Here is a 19,847-nt window from a genome sequence, read left to right as displayed (position 1 = left end):
TTTATAGTAAATGAAAGGTGACGTTACCAGTGTGGGAAATGTAGATCAGGAGAGTGGACTGTCAGCCATTACGTTTCTCACACTAGTAATGCCCGCTACATTTACTATATTCTCTGGAGGCGGAGTCTCTGGGAGATCTGTGTCCCGCCCATAGATCTTAACAGCTCACATGGATTTCTCTGGAATAAGACATCGGATCACAGATATGAAGGTATCATTTTATCACCTACATGCCCATATAGACGGCTTAGGAGGGGTGATCCTACTGACAAATTCCCTTTAAAGAACAGTACAGTCAGAATGAAATGGCTGATAACAGGGGACAATAGAATGAACTGATTTTCGCAGGTTTAATGTCTCAGCACTTGGTAAATTAGCACTGACACATGGATGCACAGGATGATTGAGTGTTGTGATTGTGGTAAGTGAACAAAAGCGGTTTTCTTCCGATCAGTCATGGGTTGTGATGATGAAAGTGGGGGTGGCGCACACATCAGATGATTCGCTCACATGGTGGGCAGCGTCCCCTGCAGAGAGACCTGGGTGCCCTGTGATTAGAAGATTTTATAGTTATCGTGGATCTAGTATCAGAATTTCTGCACCTGGAAACCATCAGCAAGCTGCTGCTGACAGATCCCTATTCCTTATTTTGTACTTTTACACACTGGTGTATTGTTGTAGATGGTTATTTTGTCCTATGTAAATATAGCTACAATGAGGCAACGTGTGTTGTGTTTCAGTACTTCATTTATACCTCCGCTTGCTGTCTTTGAATAATTGATCAGACTAGAAAGGCTGAAAACGCGTTGAGCCCAAGCCCCGCTCACGTATCCACACTGAACAGCAGCAGAGATGGAGGCCAGGCTGGGAATCTGCAGGGTTTTTTTCTGTATTTTTTTTTTTCATGTATCCCGATATCAGCACTGCATGTCTAACACACTACATATCAATGTATGTAAGGTAATTGTTTGATATTCTGGCTATAATACGTAAGCTGGCAACTCGCGTCAAGGGTCCTTACACTTGCCAGTCCTACTCTAACATAAAAACCACAAAAAGAGGAAAAAAATCCTCCAATATTCAAGAAAAAACAAAAACAGGTTTTTGTTTTTTCTTGAATATTGTAGGATTTTTTTCCTCTTTTTGTGGTTTTAGCAGTCAACAAATTCATGGCGGCCCACCGAGTGTTAGATGATGCCATGACACTTACTAGGGGCACGATGTGACTAAGCCATTGAGGGGGCACACATATGGCTGAGGCCCTTATAGGGTCTCCTGGGCCACTAATGTGACAGGGGCCAATAACGGCATCTGTGACCAAGTCACCTAAGTGGGCAGCTATAGCGAAGGCTCTTATGGGGGGCACATTTGTGGGTGAGATTCTCGGGGTATGTGCTGCATTTATGAGGACATCGGTGGCAGTTATGATGGCATTAGTAAATGAGACATTTATTGGGGCATCTGTGACTGAGCCACTGGTGGGAGTGTGCGGGGAACCTTTGGGGGCAACTGTGGTACTAATGGCAGATATGGTGACACACTGGTGTCTGGGGCAGTTATGGGGGTACACAGGCGTTTGGGGCAGTTATGTGGACACACCGGTGTCTGGGACAGTTATGGGGCACACAGGTGTTTGGAACAGTTGTGGGGACACACAGGTGTTTGGGGCAGTTATGGGGCGCACTGGTGTCTGGGGCAGTTATGGGGCAAACTGGTGTCTGGGGCAGTTATGGGGGCACATCGGTGTCTGGGGCAGTTATGGAGGCACCCTGGTGTCTAGGGCAGTTATGGGGGCACGTCGTGTCTGGGGCAGTTATGGGGCGCACTGGTGTCTGGGGCAGTTATGGAGCACACCGGTGTCTGGGGCAGTTATGGGGGCACATCGGTGTCTGGGGCAGTTATGAAGGCACCCAGGTGTCTAGGGCAGTTATGGGGGCACATCGTGTCTGGGGCAGTTATGGAGGCTCCCTGGTGTCTGGGGCAGTTATGGGGGCACACCGGTGTCTGGGGCAGTTATGGGGGCACACCGGTGTCTGGGGCAGTTAGGGAGGCTCCCTGGTGTCTGGGGCAGTTTTGGGGGCACATCGGTGTCTGGGGCAGTTATGGGGGCACACCGGTGTCTGGGGCAGTTATGGAGGCACACTGGTGTCTGGGGCAGTTATGGGGGGCACACTGGGGCAGTTATGGAGGCTCCCTGGTGTCTGGGGCAGTTATGGGGGCACATAGGTGTCTGGGGCAGTTATGGGGGCACACCGGTGTCTAGGGCAGTTATGGAGGCACATTGGTGTCTGGGGCAGTTATGGGGGCACACTGGTGTCTGGGGCAGTTATGGGGGCACACCGGTGTCTGGGGCAGTTATGGAGGCTCCCTGGTGTCTGGGGCAGTTATGGGGGCACATCGGTGTCTGGGGCAGTTATTATTATTATTATTTATTATTATAGCTCCATTTATTCCATGGCGCCTTACAAGTGAGGAGGGGTATACATAATAAAAACAAGTACAATAATCTTAAACAATACAAGTCATAACTGGTACAGGAGGAGTGAGGACCCTGCCCGCGAAGTTATGGGGGCACACCGGTGTCTGGGGCAGTTATGGAGGCTCCCTGGTGTCTGGGGCAGTTATGGGGGCACATCGGTGTCTGGGGCAGTTATGGAGGCTCCCTGGTGTCTGGGGCAGTTATGGGGGCACATCGGTGTCTGGGGCAGTTATGGAGGCTCCCTGGTGTCTGGGGCAGTTATGGGGGCACATCGGTGTCTGGGGCATTATGGAGGCACACTGGTGTCTAGGGCAGTTATGGGGGAACATCGGTGTCTGGGGCAGTTATGGAGGCACCCTGGTGTCTACGGCAGTTATTTATGGGGGTACATCGTGTCTGGGGCAGTTATGGGGGCACACCGGTGTCTGGGGCAGTTATGGAGGCTCCCTGGTGTCTGGGGCAGTTATAGGGGCGCTCATCTCAAAGTATGAGGCTATGTGCACACGTCAGGATTTTGTCAGGATTTTGTCAGGCTTTTTCCTCAGGTTTTGTAGCCAAAACCAGGAGTGGAACAATTAGAGGAAAAGTATAATAGAAACATATGCACCACTTCTGCATTTATCACCCACTCCTGGTTTTGGCTACAAAACCTGAGGAAAAATCCTGACAAAATCCTGACAAAATCCTGACGTGTGCACATACCCTCAATGTTTTTTTTACTACTATTATGTATGCTATGTAGTCAGTAACATCTTATTAGGGTATGTGCACACGTTGCGGATTCTTGTGCGGATTTTTCCGCATAGTTTTTGAAAAATCCGCAGGTTAAATGCACTGTGGATTTACCGCAGATTTCCTGCGGTTTTTGTGCAGATTCCACCTATGGTTTTACACCTGTGGATTCCTATTATGGAGCAGGTGTAAACCGCTGCGGAATCTGCACAAAGAATTGACATGCTGAGGAATAAACAACGCTGCGTTTCCGTGCGGTATTTTCCGCAGCATGTGCACAGCAGATTTCATTTTCCAAAAGTTTACATGGTACTGTACAACGCATGGAAAACTGCTGCGGATCCGCAACGTGTGCACATAGCCTTAAGTCGTGTCTCATAATGTGTCAGTGAAAATTGCGGAGCGTTTCTCGGTGTGACCGTCACGCTGCAGCTCCTCCATCACACTGAGGCGGAGGCAGAACATCTGACAGGACGCCGTCGCCTAGCAACGGGACCGATCGTCACGTGACCGGTATTCACCACGTGACCCTCTCCTCGGCTCCAAACCTCCGGCCGGACTGCGGGGCGGTCATGTGACGCAGGCGATCATTGGACTCGGTCGCGGAGACATGGAGCTGCCGGCCATCAACCTGAAGGTACCGGGGGCGCCGGGCGGGACGGGACCCCTCTCCATAGTGCTGTCCGGGGCCGCTGCCGGCTATAGCGCTGCCTGGTGTCGGCTCTGCCTCACTCATCAAAAAGTTTAGCAACTTTTTTTCTGTGGGGTTAAATAAAAAGTCACACGACGCGGTAAAGCTGAGAGGAGGCGGCGAGGCTGAGAGGTGGCGGCGAGGCTGAGGAGGCGGCGAGGCTGAGAGGTGGCGGCGAGGCTGAGAGGTGGCGGCGAGGCTGAGAGGAGGCGGCGAGGCTGAGAGGTGGCGGCGAGGCTGAGAGGTGGCGGCGAGGCTGAGAGGAGGCGGCGAGGCTGAGAGGTGGCGGCGAGGCTGAGAGGAGGCGGCGAGGCTGAGAGGTGGCGGCGAGGCTGAGAGGTGGCGGCGAGGCTGAGAGGTGGCGGCGAGGCTGAGGTGGCGGCGAGGCTGAGAGGTGGCGGCGAGGCTGAGGGGTGGCGGCGAGGCTGAGAGGAGGCGGCGAGGCTGAGAGGTGGCGGCGAGGCTGAGAGGTGGCGGCGAGGCTGAGAGGTGGCGGCGAGGCTGAGAGGAGGCGGCGAGGCTGAGAGGAGGCGGCGAGGCTGAGAGGAGGCTGAGAGGAGGCGGCGAGGCTGAGAGGTGGCGGCGAGGCTGAGAGGAGGCGGCGAGGCTGAGAGGAGGCGGCGAGGCTGAGAGGAGGCGGCGAGGCTGAGAGGAGGCGGCGAGGCTGAGAGGAGGCTGAGAGGTGGCGGCGAGGCTGAGGAGACGGCGAGGCTGAGAGGTGGCGGCGAGGCTGAGAGGAGGCGGCGAGGCTGAGAGGAGGCGGCGAGGCTGAGAGGAGGCGGCGAGGCTGAGAGGAGGCGGCGAGGCTGAGAGGAGGCGGCGAGGCTGAGAGGAGGCGGCGAGGCTGAGAGGAGGCTGAGAGGAGGCGGCGAGGCTGAGAGGTGGCGGCGAGGCTGAGGAGGCGGCGAGGCTGAGAGGAGGCGGCGAGGCTGAGAGGAGGCGGCGAGGCTGAGAGGAGGCGGCGAGGCTGAGAGGAGGCGGCGAGGCTGAGAGGTGGCGGCGAGGCTGAGAGGAGGCGGCGAGGCTGAGAGGAGGCGGCGAGGCTGAGAGGAGGCTGAGAGGAGGCGGCGAGGCTGAGAGGTGGCGGCGAGGCTGAGGAGGCGGCGAGGCTGAGGAGGCGGCGAGGCTGAGAGGAGGCGGCGAGGCTGAGAGGAGGCGGCGAGGCTGAGAGGAGGCGGCGAGGCTGAGAGGAGGCTGAGAGGTGGCGGCGAGGCTGAGAGGTGGCGGCGAGGCTGAGGAGACGGCGAGGCTGAGAGGTGGCGGCGAGGCTGAGAGGAGGCGGCGAGGCTGAGAGGAGGCGGCGAGGCTGAGAGGAGGCGGCGAGGCTGAGAGGAGGCGGCGAGGCTGAGAGGAGGCGGCGAGGCTGCGGCGAGGCTGAGAGGAGGCTGAGAGGTGGCGGCGAGGCTGAGAGGAGGCGGCGAGGCTGAGAGGAGGCGGCGAGGCTGAGAGGTGGCGGCGAGGCTGAGAGGTGGCGGCGAGGCTGAGAGGTGGCGGCGAGGCTGAGAGGTGGCGGCGAGGCTGAGAGGTGGCGGCGAGGCTGAGAGGTGGCGGCGAGGCTGAGAGGTGGCGGCGAGGCTGAGAGGTGGCGGCGAGGCTGAGAAGACATGGCTGGGCTGAGAGGACGGGGTGAGGCGGACAGGACGGGTGAGGCTGAGAAGAGGCGGTTTGACTGAGGGGCTCGTTTATTCCAAAAGTTATATTTCTGATTTTTTCTTTTTTTTTTCTTTTCATTTTGTGGAATTTTTGGGCTCTGCAAAATGTTCTAATCTGGACAGACAGGTGCTGCTTTCTGATTGTTGAAGTTGGATATTCTGGATTACCAGACAGTTCTATAAGATAGTTGCTTTTTTTGGACACACAGTCCCTGGACCCTGGCCAACCCAAATCTGCTGCATTGGTCCATGTGTTACCACCTGGGCAGTCTCACAGTCCGGCCTCTCCTGTTCATGGATTATCAGATTCTCTGGATTATCAGGTTACCGGACGGCTGAGGGAGAAGGATCCGGCACCAAAATCGCCTGTTGCTGTAGTTAATGCCTATATGATCGATGGATCCGCACCGTAGCGTAACAGGGCCGTGCGCTCACCAGGAAAGGTGCAAATCGTCAATAGCGTGTAGAGCGCCACTTTTCTCTTTTTTTTTTTTTTTTTTCTTATGGATATTGATAAAATATCTACCAGACCGATAATCACTTTTTTTTCTGCTTCATCGTTTCTGTTTCCTCTTTGCTTCTAATGGTCCTTGCAGAACATGAGGCACCTGAAGATTTTCTTGCAGCGGACTCCTTTGACTGCAGATTGGGTGTCTGTTGTTCTCTGTTATCAGCCACATCAGGGCATGGGCCGAGCCCCTCCGGAATCCTTTGCATCCTCGGAGGTGACGGATGTCAGCCGTGTTGCAGGGTTCGGCCCTCGCTGCTCCTCTTACTTCCCCAGAAGTTTCATTTCAGGAAGTGAAGCTGATCACTGCCTGCATTGAGAAATAACGGCGCTGTGCCCCAGCCATCGGGTTCCTGATTTCATCACATAATGGGATAATGCCGGATTTGCCGGGATTTTGCAAGGATTGCTGAGAAATAAGTGCAATATGACTGCGACCTGTGACCTTAGTGCATGAGGCTTGTGGTCACCGCATATCACACGTGTCTGGGAGCAGTAATGGTGGCACGGTTCTGTGACACCGGAGCTTTCAAATCATAGGGCTCGTCACAACTGTGCCGGTGCTTTACTAACCCAGGGCGGGCAGATATCTGGACACCTCCAGGTGTCTGAGGGTCATATTGATTTTTAACATGCCCAATCCTTATTTTTACTGTTTAAAAGGGTTGTCTCCTCTCCTTCAGGAGTGCACACAGAGAGGAGAAGTGGTGCTCTCCTGTAGAAAATAAGATGAGACAAACCCTTTAAGCAGTAAAGATAAGGATTGGGCATGTTAAAAATCAATATGACCGATCTTTATCTGAAGATTGACAGCTCAGACACACAGCTTGGTGCGGGGGGTTGGGAGGAATCAACTCAATATGTGTGGCTTATTAATAATCCCCTCTCGACGTACTGCCTTTCTGTTCAGCTTTTGCACAGCAGCCTGTGTATGCAAGCAGCACTGCAGGGTAAAGCACAGAGGTAGGGAAGCAGTCTGAGCTATTAAAGAGGGTCCAGAGCAAACCAATATGGAGGTCTGCGCTAGCTCAGGAAGCTATGTCTGCACCATTTGAAAGTCACAACACCACTGAAGCTTCGATTGGCTGCAGTGGTCTGGTGGCCAAAAAAGATTGCGGTATTTGAGGTTTCACTGATGACGCATGCATCTATTCACCTGAACGCTGCAGCCAATCAAAAGATTCACTGGTGCTGTGACTTCCAGATCAGACATCGCTTCCTCAACCGCTGCAGACAGCACTTTTGTCTATACACGATGTAGCATCAGGGGACGTTTGCTGTGCCATTTCCACTCCTAATAGTGCAGCACTTTCCGCTGTGCACACACTGCAGATTTACCTGTGACGTTGCTTTTCTGCAGCGCATGCACTAAACGAAAAATGTAATGTGAACAGGGGCCCATGCAGGAGCCGCTGATGGTCGCTCTTATCTCCCTCTTGTCTTGCAGGCGATCGTCTTCGTGCACTGGCTGCTGACCGTATTGTAAGTATTCATGCTGGTATTTTGGTTGTTGCATTTATTAATCAATTCAAAACAGTTTTTTGTGCGTAAATGGAGCCCAAAATGTCAGAAATGATGGCGGGCGCTTTAATATATGCAAAAAATGTGCAACTTTTCTCATTGCTTTTGAAAAGTGCAGAAAACTAGTTGTGGCCTGAAGATTTCACATTGATGTACAAATCCCCCCACCCTATGGATGTAGCCTGCGGTGGCCTGAGTTGCAGCACAGGTGTGCGGGTTTGGCGCAGTTCACGCTAATGATCTTATGAAAGGTCGGTCTTAATAAATCCGCAGTTTATGATTGAGGTTTCGGCCAAAGTAGCCCTTAAAGGGGTTGTGTAGCCCCATCTGTGGTCGCTCAGGTCAACATCACAGGGCAGTCGGCCAAGACGTTTGCAGGGTGGTAGCACGCGAGTGGAAATGCGGGGGTCACGTAGCTGCTAGGTCTGCGCCTCATCGTCCTTCGCCTTCTGCTCTTGTCTTGCAGCGCGGAGTCTACGTACCCGAATTGGCTACCGAATGCCTATTGTTTGTCAAACTTCTCTGTCCTGGCTCTGGGGGTCTGGGCCGTTGCCCAAAGGGACTCTGTGGACGCCATATTTATGGTAAGACCTGACTCTTCTGTAAGGTCAGACGTCTGGTGGGTTCTGTGCTCCCCGATACTCACCGGCCGATGCTCTACCTGCAGTTTATGGTGGGACTGGTGGTCACCGTTGTATTGGACATCCTCCTTCTCGCCCTGTTTTACTCGCGCTCCGAACAAGTCTTTGAAAAGTCGCAGGACCGCGACCTGTTCCGATTTAGCGGAGGAATGGCGATCCTGAGTCTGATCCTCAAGCCGTTGTCCTGCTTCTTCATTTATCACATGTACTTGGAACGAGGGGGAGAATGTAGCATCAACTTGGGTAAGTGTCTGCTTGGGTATTTGTGGTGGGGGGGCGGTAAGGACTGTGCAGGGGTTGTGGGTAATGGCGGTGGGGTTTCTGGATTTATAGATTATTTTATACCCAACGGTCCTACAACTTTGTAATATTCTTGTTTCAGCTCCTTTCCATTTTTCAATATCTCTGCTCACTGTCAGTGAATAAACAGTAAGAACCACTTAGAGTGCAGACTCAGGCCTTGGGCCTTCCTTTTGGGAGGTCTATGATTTGGGATCTTGACTGAAAGGGCTGTGGCCACCATTCTTGGTGTCCGTCGGTGACATGCCGCCTCCCCAGCTGTGGTCTCCGTCATCCATCACACAAGCACTCGTGATCTCTACTTACCTGCTGGTGAAAAATTCATGGCCGGCAGTTTAGACCCGAGAGGCGGAGGACGCGAGCGGCGATTAGTCGTCCGCTCTTATTACAGGCGCGCTCCGCTAACCACGGAAATGTTTAACCTTCTGTAATACATGAATGCCTGTAAAGTCACACTCAAATATTAAAGAGGGGATCTCTTACCAGACAGATCCTCTGGGGGATTCTAAGAGACCCCCAAGAAATTGCGTCTAACCCTTCTCGCAGCAACCAGTTTACGTTTTTGTGCTTTGGTTTGTTTTTTTTATTGTTTTTTTTTTTTTTTCTTCATTTTCCAAGGACTAAACTTTTTTTTTTTCCCCCCTTATCCTCATACGCATATCAGAGATTTTTTTCTTTTTTTGTGCGACAAGTTTTAGTTTTGAATGACACCATTTGAAAAAAAAAAAATAATTACCGTATAATATACTGAAAAATGATATAATATTACAAGAGGTGACAAAAACCTGCAATTCCTCCAATTTATGTATTTATTTTCAACATACATTGTGCAGCAAATGTGATCTAGTAACATGATTCTCCAGGTCTGAACAATACCAAACTTATAGAGTGCTATGTACTGTAGTGGCCTTAAAAAAAATTCAGAACTTTGCAAAAACAAAATAATTCATTTTATTTTTTTCATCAATTGAGCTGTGTGAGTTTGGGCTTGTATTTTAATCACGAAGCTGTAGTTTTTAATGGTACCATTTTGGGCAACATATGACATTTTGATCGCTTTTTATTGCATATTTTTTGCAGAGGTGCGATGATGGGGAAAAAAAAATCTAAAGCTTGGCCTTTTTTTCTATTTTTTTTTTTCATCATGACATTACATAATGGGTTCAATTATTTAATCAGATTTTATGAACACTGCAATTCTGAATTTGCTTAATTTTTTACTAAGGAAGTAATTTGAATTTCTTACTTTATTTTTTTAAATTTGTTTTCCGCTTTTTTTTGTAAGAGGGGGGGGGGGAAACATTTTTTTCCTCGTTTTCATCTTTTATTTTAGTCCTTTGTAGTTCATTCATGCAATATTACTAATCACAATCTCCCTTAAAAACACGGCCTGTGGCTGGCATTCACAGGAGTACCACAATGACCAGGCCCTCCGCAGTCCTCTGGCTGCCATGGCAAACCATTGGCACTCTGCAATCACATTGCGAGTAGGCTGGTGGCATCGGGGGGCCGTTGTCTGTGATTTACATCGTCATCTTATTAGTTAAGCTGCGCTCGGAGGTCTCACCAGTTGCTGTTGTTAGAGGCACATCCTGGCTGTATAACACAGCCAGCACCTGCCCTGTGGCATCAGAAAACATGGCTGCTTTCATCCTGTCTACATGGGTAGTGGCTGGTATTGTACCACTATTCCAGTGATGTTAATGGGGCTGTGCTGCAATACCACACACCACCTGTGGACAGGTGTGGTGCTGTTTTTTTTTGGTGGAAGAAAGCGGCAATGACAATATTTTTCTACTCCTCAGCAACAACTTTAGCAGGTGCATCTGGAGACAAAACGTATTATTCCAACTGATCACTATCGGCTCATCGCTATTTTTTTGGTTTCCAAACTGCGATAGTCCAACCGAATCTTCATGTATGAAGTCTAAAACCTCCCTCGATCTTCTGCTACACCACTGCCTGTAATCCAAGCATCAGCAATGGGTCACAGAATCGGAATCATCAACGCGTTTCAGGATCGTACTGATCGGTTTCACAACTTTAATCCCCCCCCCCCCCCGTTGCTTCATATCGCGGAACGTTTTGGTTATTTTTGTTATTTTTCTTATTATTTTCAGGCCTCATCACCGTCTCCCGAGATCGCAGCGCTTATCAGACAATCGACCACACGGATACGTCAGCCGAACAAGACAAACTTCCCTCCCGTTACTGAGAAATAAACTATAGCTGTTGACCCTCTGACCTAAACTGCTAGGGGTCCATCACAAAAAGGTGAGCAGGTTCGGACCGTCTGGATAAGCCCCTCGGGTGTAGATGTGAAGCCATCGTTATTGCTGCCTGAAGACCAGCGAAACGGGTTCTCCTTTTGTGAAGTTGACCAGGATGAGGCAACCGTTTTGTAGACCAAGTCATTGTGAAAACTTTGGGTATATCAGAACTCCAGTTACATCGGGGGTAAATTGACCTGTGTCAGTAATCACGATTTGATGTTTGAAGGATTGACTTCACTTTCTCATCTTTTCCTTTTTTTGTAATGTTGTGATTTTTGGGAGGAGAAGTGTCCCAAGTTATGGGCGGGGGGGGGGGGGGTACTAGCTTCATGTATGAAACTGGGACTGTTGGAAAGCAACCTGTCATTGATCGTTATGGACCTCGCTCACGGTTCTCACATGGGGGCCGCTGGTGGTCACCCGTGAATATTGCGTTTGTAATATATGTGCTTTTTTTGAGTTTTAAGTTCCTCATCTGTCCATTTATTTAGTTCCTAAATTGAAGCCTGTACATTAATCATCTCATGAAGTAAATTTCATTTTCAATTAGCACTTGCATAACAGTACATAGCAGAAGTCGGTCATTTTGTGTTTTTAGCCAGTGCTTATAAAAATCACCTCAGACCCTGCGTCACTTTGCTGAGGCAGCCTAAAAACTAGGCCCGAATGAGGGCAAGTCACTAAGTCTGGAGTAAACATGTCTCCAAGGAAGGGCTGCTGCCCCTCAGGGGTCCACACGGATGTGGAACATGGGGTATATGACTTAAACTAAGCACCCTCTCAAGCATATAAATAAAGACACGTATACGATGATCTTAAATTTGGGGTTACCTCGGCGGCCATCTTTATTAAAGATTATTAGTGGACCATGAAACGTGAAAATAATGTCTCCAGTAAAATAAATATATGCTGGGATCCTCCACTAGATATTGCGAGCAATTACCCCTTCTTCCATTAAAAAGCCGTGAATAAACAAATTAAAATTAGTAAAAATCTGACAGGCGCGAAGCAGGAGCAGGACATGAGCTGCTGGGATTTGTCAGCTCCTGGTTCTCTTTTTATACAAAAGAAAATTAAGTTATCTCCAATAACCCGGCGGCTGATTTATATAAAATTGGATCTTGGGAACCATGCAAAGTAGGGGCTGACAGCTTTTCTTGTAATTTTAAACATGTACTACCGCCATACAGTGCCAAGATAATACACAGCAAATAAACAGCACAGCCAAAGAAATAAAAGGAACTTAAAAAATTCCCAAAATAATTCAATTAAAGACATATCCTACCATTGCATTTTTTTTTACTATGTCTTTAAGATAATACACAGTCCACATAATACAGGCATACAGCGCCAATATAATAGACAGCACTAACCACAATGCCGTATAGAGCCAAGATAATCATACAGCCACTTAATACCGCCTTATAGTGCCAAGATGATATACAGCCAATAGAATAACGCCATATGGAGCCAATATGATATACAACCACATAATACCACCATATAGTGCAAAGATAGTCTACAGCCTCATAATACAGCCTTATATTTCCAAGATAATACACAGCCCCGTAACAACACCATAGAGTTCCAATATAATATACAGTTCGCATAATAGTGCTAAGGTAATATACAACACAAATATTAGAGCCATGGTATTATACAACCACATGCAGCCCACATAATAGTGCCATATAATGTCAAGATATTAATATACATCCATATAGTGTGCATATAATAAAATACAACCCACATAATAGCACCATATTGAGTCGAAAAAATAATGTACAGCCCACATAATACCGCCATATAGAGCCAAATGATTATGCCAAACACCACTAACATATTACTAGCAAAAAATGTCCAAAGAAAGATTGATGAACACGACGCATGTCCCGAGATTATGTATAGAGCTTTCCCCTCCCTGGACGCAGAGCCTTCTCATACCGCCATGACTGGATAAAAACTGAAATCGGCGTCACGTGGAGATAGTGTAGGGCTCGTTCACCTCTATGGAAAAACTTTTATGACTGTACAAGCCAGAGCCAGAAAACAGCCATGTGCAGACCCTGAATATACAGCATGCAAAGACTACTGCGGTATAAAGAGTCTACGTATTACCGCCATATAGTTCCTATATACCACTGCAAATCAGTAACATTCCCAATCTATCCACATATTGCTGGATTTAGTTTTGCTTATTTCCCATCACTATTTGGAAGGGGATCAGGACGATTATTTAGTCTTAACAGTTCTTAAAACTGTGTTCACACTGTGCGTCAATAAAACACAACTCCACCGCAACACGTGAACACAGCCTAATACCAGCATAATAAACGCACCAAACAAAGTACCGTACATTCCATAGAAAATTCCATTTATATTTAACACACGGGGCAATAAAAAAAATTACATACCAAAATGTTTGACTTAAAAAATAATAATTTTTTATTTTTTAAAAATATATACCGTATATTTGTTTCTGCAGAATAAAGTAGCGCATGTGGTTTCCTTTCCTATAAATATTTGATGACGATATTATTTTACTTTTTTTTTTAAAAACAAAGCAAAGATCAGCAACTGCCGGAGACCAGATCCTCTTTCCCCATCTCCTGAATCAATCTTCCCGGTGTCTCGCCCATGGCTGATAATTACCGCAGCTCGTCTCTTATCAGGAGGTAAAATAATAAGGCCACTTGTGGTTTCTCTTCACCGTCAGCTGTCAGAACGTCCAAGAAAATTGCTCATTACATGCCCAATGTGCTGAATACAATGGACTGGAGCAGCCGGGGGAAGGGGGATCACAGGGAGATTTGACCAATTATTAGGATAGAACAAGACAGAAAAGGTGCACACTCCTGTCCTCCCTGTATTGGTACAGAATAAAAAAAAAAACTTAGTTAAAAATTTATTTTTTAATAGCCATTGCATGTTAGGGTAAATCTGCTCATGCCATAACATTCAAAGAAAAATGTGTTATAAAAAAGTAATAAAAAATCAAGTATTTACTTAAAAAAAAAAAAAATGGTTCTTTTTATAGGGTTTGTTTGATGTAGAAAACCCCTTTTAATACAGATTTTATTTTATTTTTTCAACTTGGATACGAAAGTGAATCCACTTCGAAATCCACATCTAGGAGGATTCAAAGAATATTTTCAAGCTTTTTTTGATGCAGATTCTGAAGTGGATTCCTTATAAATTCCACACTTTTTGTGAACACTGCTTTTTTTTTTTTTTTGCTGTATGAAAAACGCTGCGAACAGTACATGTATGTTTTATGCATTTTTTTTAATCGAATTTTTTTATGCAATCAAATGCTTTTGAAAAAGGAGCAGTAGCCACACGTCCGTCATTATTCCTTCCGCTCTTGATGGTACTGACGGAGATGGCCGCCGCGCACTGTTCTCCACTAGTGAGGATGAATGGAGCTTGTCAGAGTCCCAATGTTGGGGGCGAGCAGAGCTGGCAACTCTCCGGGTCCACAGTGGGTTCAGTTCAGAAACCTCTCCTGAAGGTTTTGACTTGGGACATAAATCAATATGTGACAACTTGACAGCAATGCAGCTGCCCCTTGATGGTCAGAGGTGCTTATCTGTCCCCTGTATGGAGACCCTGCCGCTTGTAGCACTCCCCTTAGTAAGTAACGCAAATTTATATGCATATATGCAAGAATTCTTACATAGACTTTTATCTTAAAAAAAAAAAAAATCCACATCCAAAAACTGCAGAAAATTATCTTTTTTTTCTTTTTTACCCTTTTTTTTTTTTTTTTTTTCTTTCTGGCAGAAATGCCTCAAGAATTTACTTTTTGCTCTTCATGGCATGTTCATACTGATCGCTTAAAAATCCACTAAAAAAAAAAACAACCTCTCTGTATATACCATGGGGTGAGGGTATACGGTTGTGTTTTTGAGGGGTCTTTGTATATATACCATAGGGTGAGGGTAATGTGGTGTGATTGGGGGTCTCTGTGTTTATATAACATAGGGTGAGGGTATACGGTTGTGTGATTGACGGTTCTTTGTATATATACCATAGGGTGATGGTATACAGTGATGTGATTAGGGGAATCTGTGTATAGACCATAAGGTGAGGGTATACGGTTATATGATTGGGGGTCTCTGTGTATATACCATAGGGTGAGGTTATATGATAGGGGGGCTCTGTGTGTGTATATACCATAGGGTGAGGGTATATGGTTGTGTGATTGAGGGGTCTTTGTATATATACCATAGGGTGAGGTTATATGATAGGGGGGCTCTGTGTGTGTATATACCATAGGGTGAGGGTATATGGTTGTGTGATTGAGGGGTCTTTGTATATATACCATAGGGTGAGGTTATACTGTTATATGATAGGGGGGCTCTGTGTGTGTGTATATACACCATAGGGTGAGGGTACTATAGTGGTGTGATTGAGGGGTCCGCCTCCTGTCTGCGGTAATACATGCCCAGTTTGGTCCGAGACAATCACAAGTAATAAGCGGTGGATGGCCCGGTGACACCTGCACAGTGGCCATTGTGCATAGTGTAGAGATGCCTGTGGGCACCGGATACATGAGACGGCCGCCATGTTTCATTTTCAGGACTGATCATACTTTTTTCTCCAAGAGATAAGCGGTGCCTGTGTTGTCCCCACCACTTATCCTCTGGGTATAGCCAGTCGGTGTTATACGTGGCCACTGCCGCCGGCTGCTCCAGTATCCTCTGTGCCCCGCAGATGGGCGCTCGTCACCCTGTGACAGTGGGCGACGTTCTGCTGACTGATTTTACTTTCACATCCTAATAATAAAAATGTTCCTTTTTTTCCTCTCCCACAAAACATATATAATGTGAGAGTCCTACCTCCATCACGTCTTTATTCTCCTCCTCCCATCATGGCGCCGCTTCTGTCATCCGCATGTGATTGGGAACCTCACTGGCTCTCACAAGATCAGCAGATTCCCCTCCTGAAATACTCTGTGCTGCAGGGTCAGATATCCCTCCTCCCACTATGGCTATAAAGTCTCAGAGCCCTGTGCTCTATGATATAATTATATGAGCGGATTGGTGAAAAAATACATAAATATTCGTATGAATGAAGCAGCGGCCATGTTATAGCCCCGTTCAGCACCCCCCTCCGATTTTAGAACACGACCTGATGAAATATAAGTCTTACACCTAAACATGTGGTCTTCATAGCGAGGATCGGCCGCTGTGACCAGTCGCCCGTTCTTAGGTTACCCCGGACTCGAGTTACTTGTTGAAGCTGTGGACAAGAACAATCGATGAAATCCAAGCCACATAATGTCCATGTTAACTTAAACTTTTGACTGAGCAAAGAAGCTGAAATTACCGGCGACACACAAAAGGCTCCGGCAACACAAAACCTTTCATGTCGTCCTCATCAAGACGGAGGAGTCAGAAGCCGCAGACCCGGTGCAGGGGGACGACCACAAGTGGGGACAAGACGTCTTCCCCATTTCTAGATATGCACCGACCTAATACCTTAGTGTGACAACTTTTTGAAAAACCTCCAGAAGTGTCAATATAGAGGGCACAGGGGCAGCAGTCGCATCTAATTCCTGATACCTGAGGACCACAGAGACTCTGTCCAGAAGAAGTCACAAATGGTTTCCATAAAAAATAATCACCTTGTTCCACCACAATCTGTATATTGCACAAATTTCTTAGCCTACAGGCACCGCCATAGGGCAAATACTAGGTCCGTGATTTGCTACTTTAGAGGCAGCAATGAGAGTGCAATAGTGTTCCATACTGTGCACTGTACAGGATAAAATAAGCATTGGTCATCCCAAGTACATGACCTAGAGTTCTGGCCTGTAGCCTCAGGTGAGCACCACTGCCTGTGGAGACCCACGTGAGCACCACTGCCTACAGACCAAGATGAGCACCACTGCCCACAAGCCACGGTGAGCACCACTGTCTGTGGAGACCCATGTGAGCACCACTGCCTACAGACCAAGGTGAGCACCACTGTCTGTGAAGACCCAAGTGAACGCCACTGCCTGTGGAGACCCAAGTGAACACCACTACCTTCAGACCAATATTACAGCCTAGAGGGCAGAACGAGGGCACTGCTACTATCTATGGATCATTATTAATATGTGGGGACACAATCGGTAGAGTTACTATGTGTGACACTACAAGACGCACTGCACAGGTCACTAGTACTCGGTGGGGTACAAAAAATGGCAGCGATGTTTGGCAGGACATAAGAATGGGCCATAAAAGTGTGTTTGATCACGGAGGATGTGGTGAAAGTTAAGACCCCTCAATAATTAGAACAGTCATCCCCGTGAGCCCTCAGCATTGTTCTTATCCATAAGGGTGCTCTCACACGTTCGGTGGCCGCATCAGGACTTAAGTCCGAACCCCCCGCAAAATGGGATTCAAACATTTGCGCTGACATAGTGAATGTGCATCATTTTCTGGCATTTACGCCTACTAGAGGCGGACACTCAGAGTAGAGCGCACATTCACTCTGTCGGCACCATTATAGTCCATGGCCCCGTCAGCGCATACTCCCAAATCCTGTTTTTCGGGAGGGTTCGGACGCAAGACCCAACGGGGCCACCGAACTATTGCCGGGACGCAATATGAAGGCACCCTGAGTAGCCTGTATTTATCATACAGGGGATGGACCCCAGGAGAGCAAACAATGGTGCCCGATATCTAGAATAGACCAGCAAAGTGTCTCTACCGGAGACCCTGGGGGTGAAACGAAACATTGGTGTCTCTTCTTCAAGGAGATTTCCATCTGACAGCGCCCCTGGTGTGCTTTATTGATTACCAATAATCTGATCATCCCAAATATTTGGAGACCTCCATTGTTAAGGCTAGCACTTGCCCCTCCAGGATTTAGCATCAGGAACATGACGCTTCGCTTTTCATGGATTTTATGTAAATAAGTTTGTTTATAATCCATGTGATGAGAGAAAGTAAATGAGCGACGAGAAGCAGATGATCCGAAACTCATCTCAAATTAGTGTAATCTGGTTAAGTGACCCATTAAAATAAGAATTGTGACCTCCAGTCCACAAGGGGAACTAACAAGTCCAGACAGATCTTTTGTTTCTCCTCGATTATCTACATCCAGCCTGAATATGATAAACACTTGACAACGTGGAATTCTAGTTATATTCTTGTACATAGGAGCAGTATTATAGTAGTTGTATTCTTGTACATAGGAGCAGTATTATAGTAGTTATATTCTTGTGCATAGAAGCAGTATTATTGTAGTTATATTCTTGTACATAGGGGGCAATATTATAGTAGTTATATTTTTGTACATACGGGGCAGTATTAAAGAGATTCTCTTTAAAGTAGGATAACCTGCAGTTCTAGACTTGGTCCACAGCTTGAGCAGCCAAAGGAGTTGCTCGCCCCGTTCTGAGTACTGTGTGACTTTTTTCTTCTGCTTTAGGCTACTTTCACACTAGTGTCGTACGACGCACGACGAATTGCGTTGTTGCGACGTACCGATGCAAGCAGTGAAAGCGCCGCACAACGGGGGCAGCGGATGCTGTTTTACAACACATCCGCTGCCCCATTGTGAGGTGCGGGGAGGCGGGGGCGGAGTTCGAAAAGACGGTCTCGACTCACCAAAAACGTTACAAGCAACGTTTTTTGGTGGCGACGGACCGACGCAACCGTCGCATGATGGTTGCGACGTGTGGTAATGCGTTGCACTGCGTCACTAATGCAAGTCTATGGAGAAAAAACGCATCCTGCAAGCACTTTTGCAGGATGCGTTTTTTCTACAAAACGACGCATAGCGACGTGCAGTCCACGACGCTAGTGTGAAAGTAGCCCAAGCTACACAAGGAAGTGAATTCTACAAAGGTTTCACTTTCATAGAAACAAGTTGAATTTAGTTCCTTATCTGGTGTGAATGATCCAGATTGCGCTATCGCTGCTGTCCTCATCAGATGAGTTTTGGCGGCAGGCCCTCGGTGATGCAGCGGGAGCGGCCCCTGAACTCCAGTGTCACTGTGTAAATGTAAGTAACGCCGGGAACATCCACAAGAGGGCAGTAGACCCTGCAAGAGTTTTCTGGCCTCGTAAATAAAGTTCTGTAACTTTTTTGTTTGTTTCTCATGGTTTTCACCATCCCGGCTTGTGGTCAGTAAATGAGCACATTACATTACGTCTTGCAAGGATTGTATGGTTCTGTAGGAGTGATGGAGGTGAGGTTCCTTGAGATCTCAAATGGTTAAATGTGTTTTATATTAATGCATGTTGCCAAGGGTAATATTACCCACTGGGACTGCAGTCTAGCCTAGGTAGGGTTAACTGTAATGGCCGGCCCAGATGGGGAGGGAGAACTGAGAGGTAGTGTGAAGTTACAGCAGCGGTCTCATAGGGACAATTTGGTTCTAATACTTGGGGTAGCGGATTGCCGACAATATACTTCTCTGTGATTCCATTTACTGGCCTGGGGAACCTTGAGACAGAGGTCGGGGCCCTTGGGCGCACTCAGCCTGTGAAGCTACAGGATAAGATAAACTCAAACTCTAAGAGGCGGGTGGTGATGGACAAGAGTTCCTAGTGCTAGGGAAGATAGCAAGAGGGATACTCTACCCATACCGAGAACCAGGGCTGAAGTTGTGACTGGTACCTGTGGGAAAGACGACAACCGTTGGGCCTTATCCTCTATGCCTGTTTGTAAAGACTGCCAGTTGTCAAGAGTTTGATTGTTTTACGAGTCTGGTGTCCTCTGGATTGATTGCTTCTGAGGTTCCAGAAGAGAAAAGCCTGGAGCTAGAAGAGGCGTGTGTGCCAGAAGTAAGTGTGACGCACACGGGGACACATGTTGCCTGTAGAGTGCCATAGCCAGTGGGAGCAACCGCCTGCCCACCACTACCTCGCATGGGCACTTTACAGTCTGGTCTGCAAAACACAAGTACACCCACCTATACTTGTTGGAGCACATCTTAAAGAAAACTCAGCCTGAGCAACAGTGACACCTTCAGGAAATAGAGTAGTATTACAAGCTCCAGCCAGGGCACAGGATCACAATATGGGATAAGGACTGGTCACTTTACCTTTTGC

At 47.6% G+C, this 19,847-nt stretch overlaps 1 protein-coding gene across 1 annotated transcript; it reads left to right on the top strand.

The window, feature by feature from the left end:
* The first annotated feature begins 3,655 nt into the window (after positions 1-3,655).
* On the top strand, positions 3,656-11,363 carry AGTRAP (angiotensin II receptor associated protein). Its single transcript, XM_077249678.1, has 5 exons — positions 3,656-3,848; positions 7,510-7,544; positions 8,050-8,167; positions 8,251-8,467; positions 10,645-11,363. Exons 1-5 carry the CDS (start codon positions 3,822-3,824, stop codon positions 10,737-10,739), a joined length of 492 nt encoding a protein of 163 aa, XP_077105793.1. The 5' UTR covers positions 3,656-3,821; the 3' UTR covers positions 10,740-11,363.
* Positions 11,364-19,847: the final 8,484 nt, after the last annotated feature.

Source organism: Ranitomeya variabilis, chromosome 4 (genome assembly GCF_051348905.1).
Source record: "Ranitomeya variabilis isolate aRanVar5 chromosome 4, aRanVar5.hap1, whole genome shotgun sequence".
Lineage (NCBI taxonomy): Eukaryota > Metazoa > Chordata > Amphibia > Anura > Dendrobatidae > Ranitomeya > Ranitomeya variabilis.
This window is presented reverse-complemented; position numbering and strand designations above follow the sequence as displayed.

Coding starts and splice junctions, on each gene's coding strand:
- AGTRAP (XM_077249678.1), top strand. CDS start 3,822: ATGGAGCTGCCGGCCATCAACCTGAAG. Junction 7,545..8,049: donor CACTGGCTGCTGACCGTATT/GTAAGTATTCAT, acceptor CTTGTCTTGCAG/CGCGGAGTCTACGTACCCGA. Junction 8,468..10,644: donor AGAATGTAGCATCAACTTGG/GTAAGTGTCTGC, acceptor TATTATTTTCAG/GCCTCATCACCGTCTCCCGA.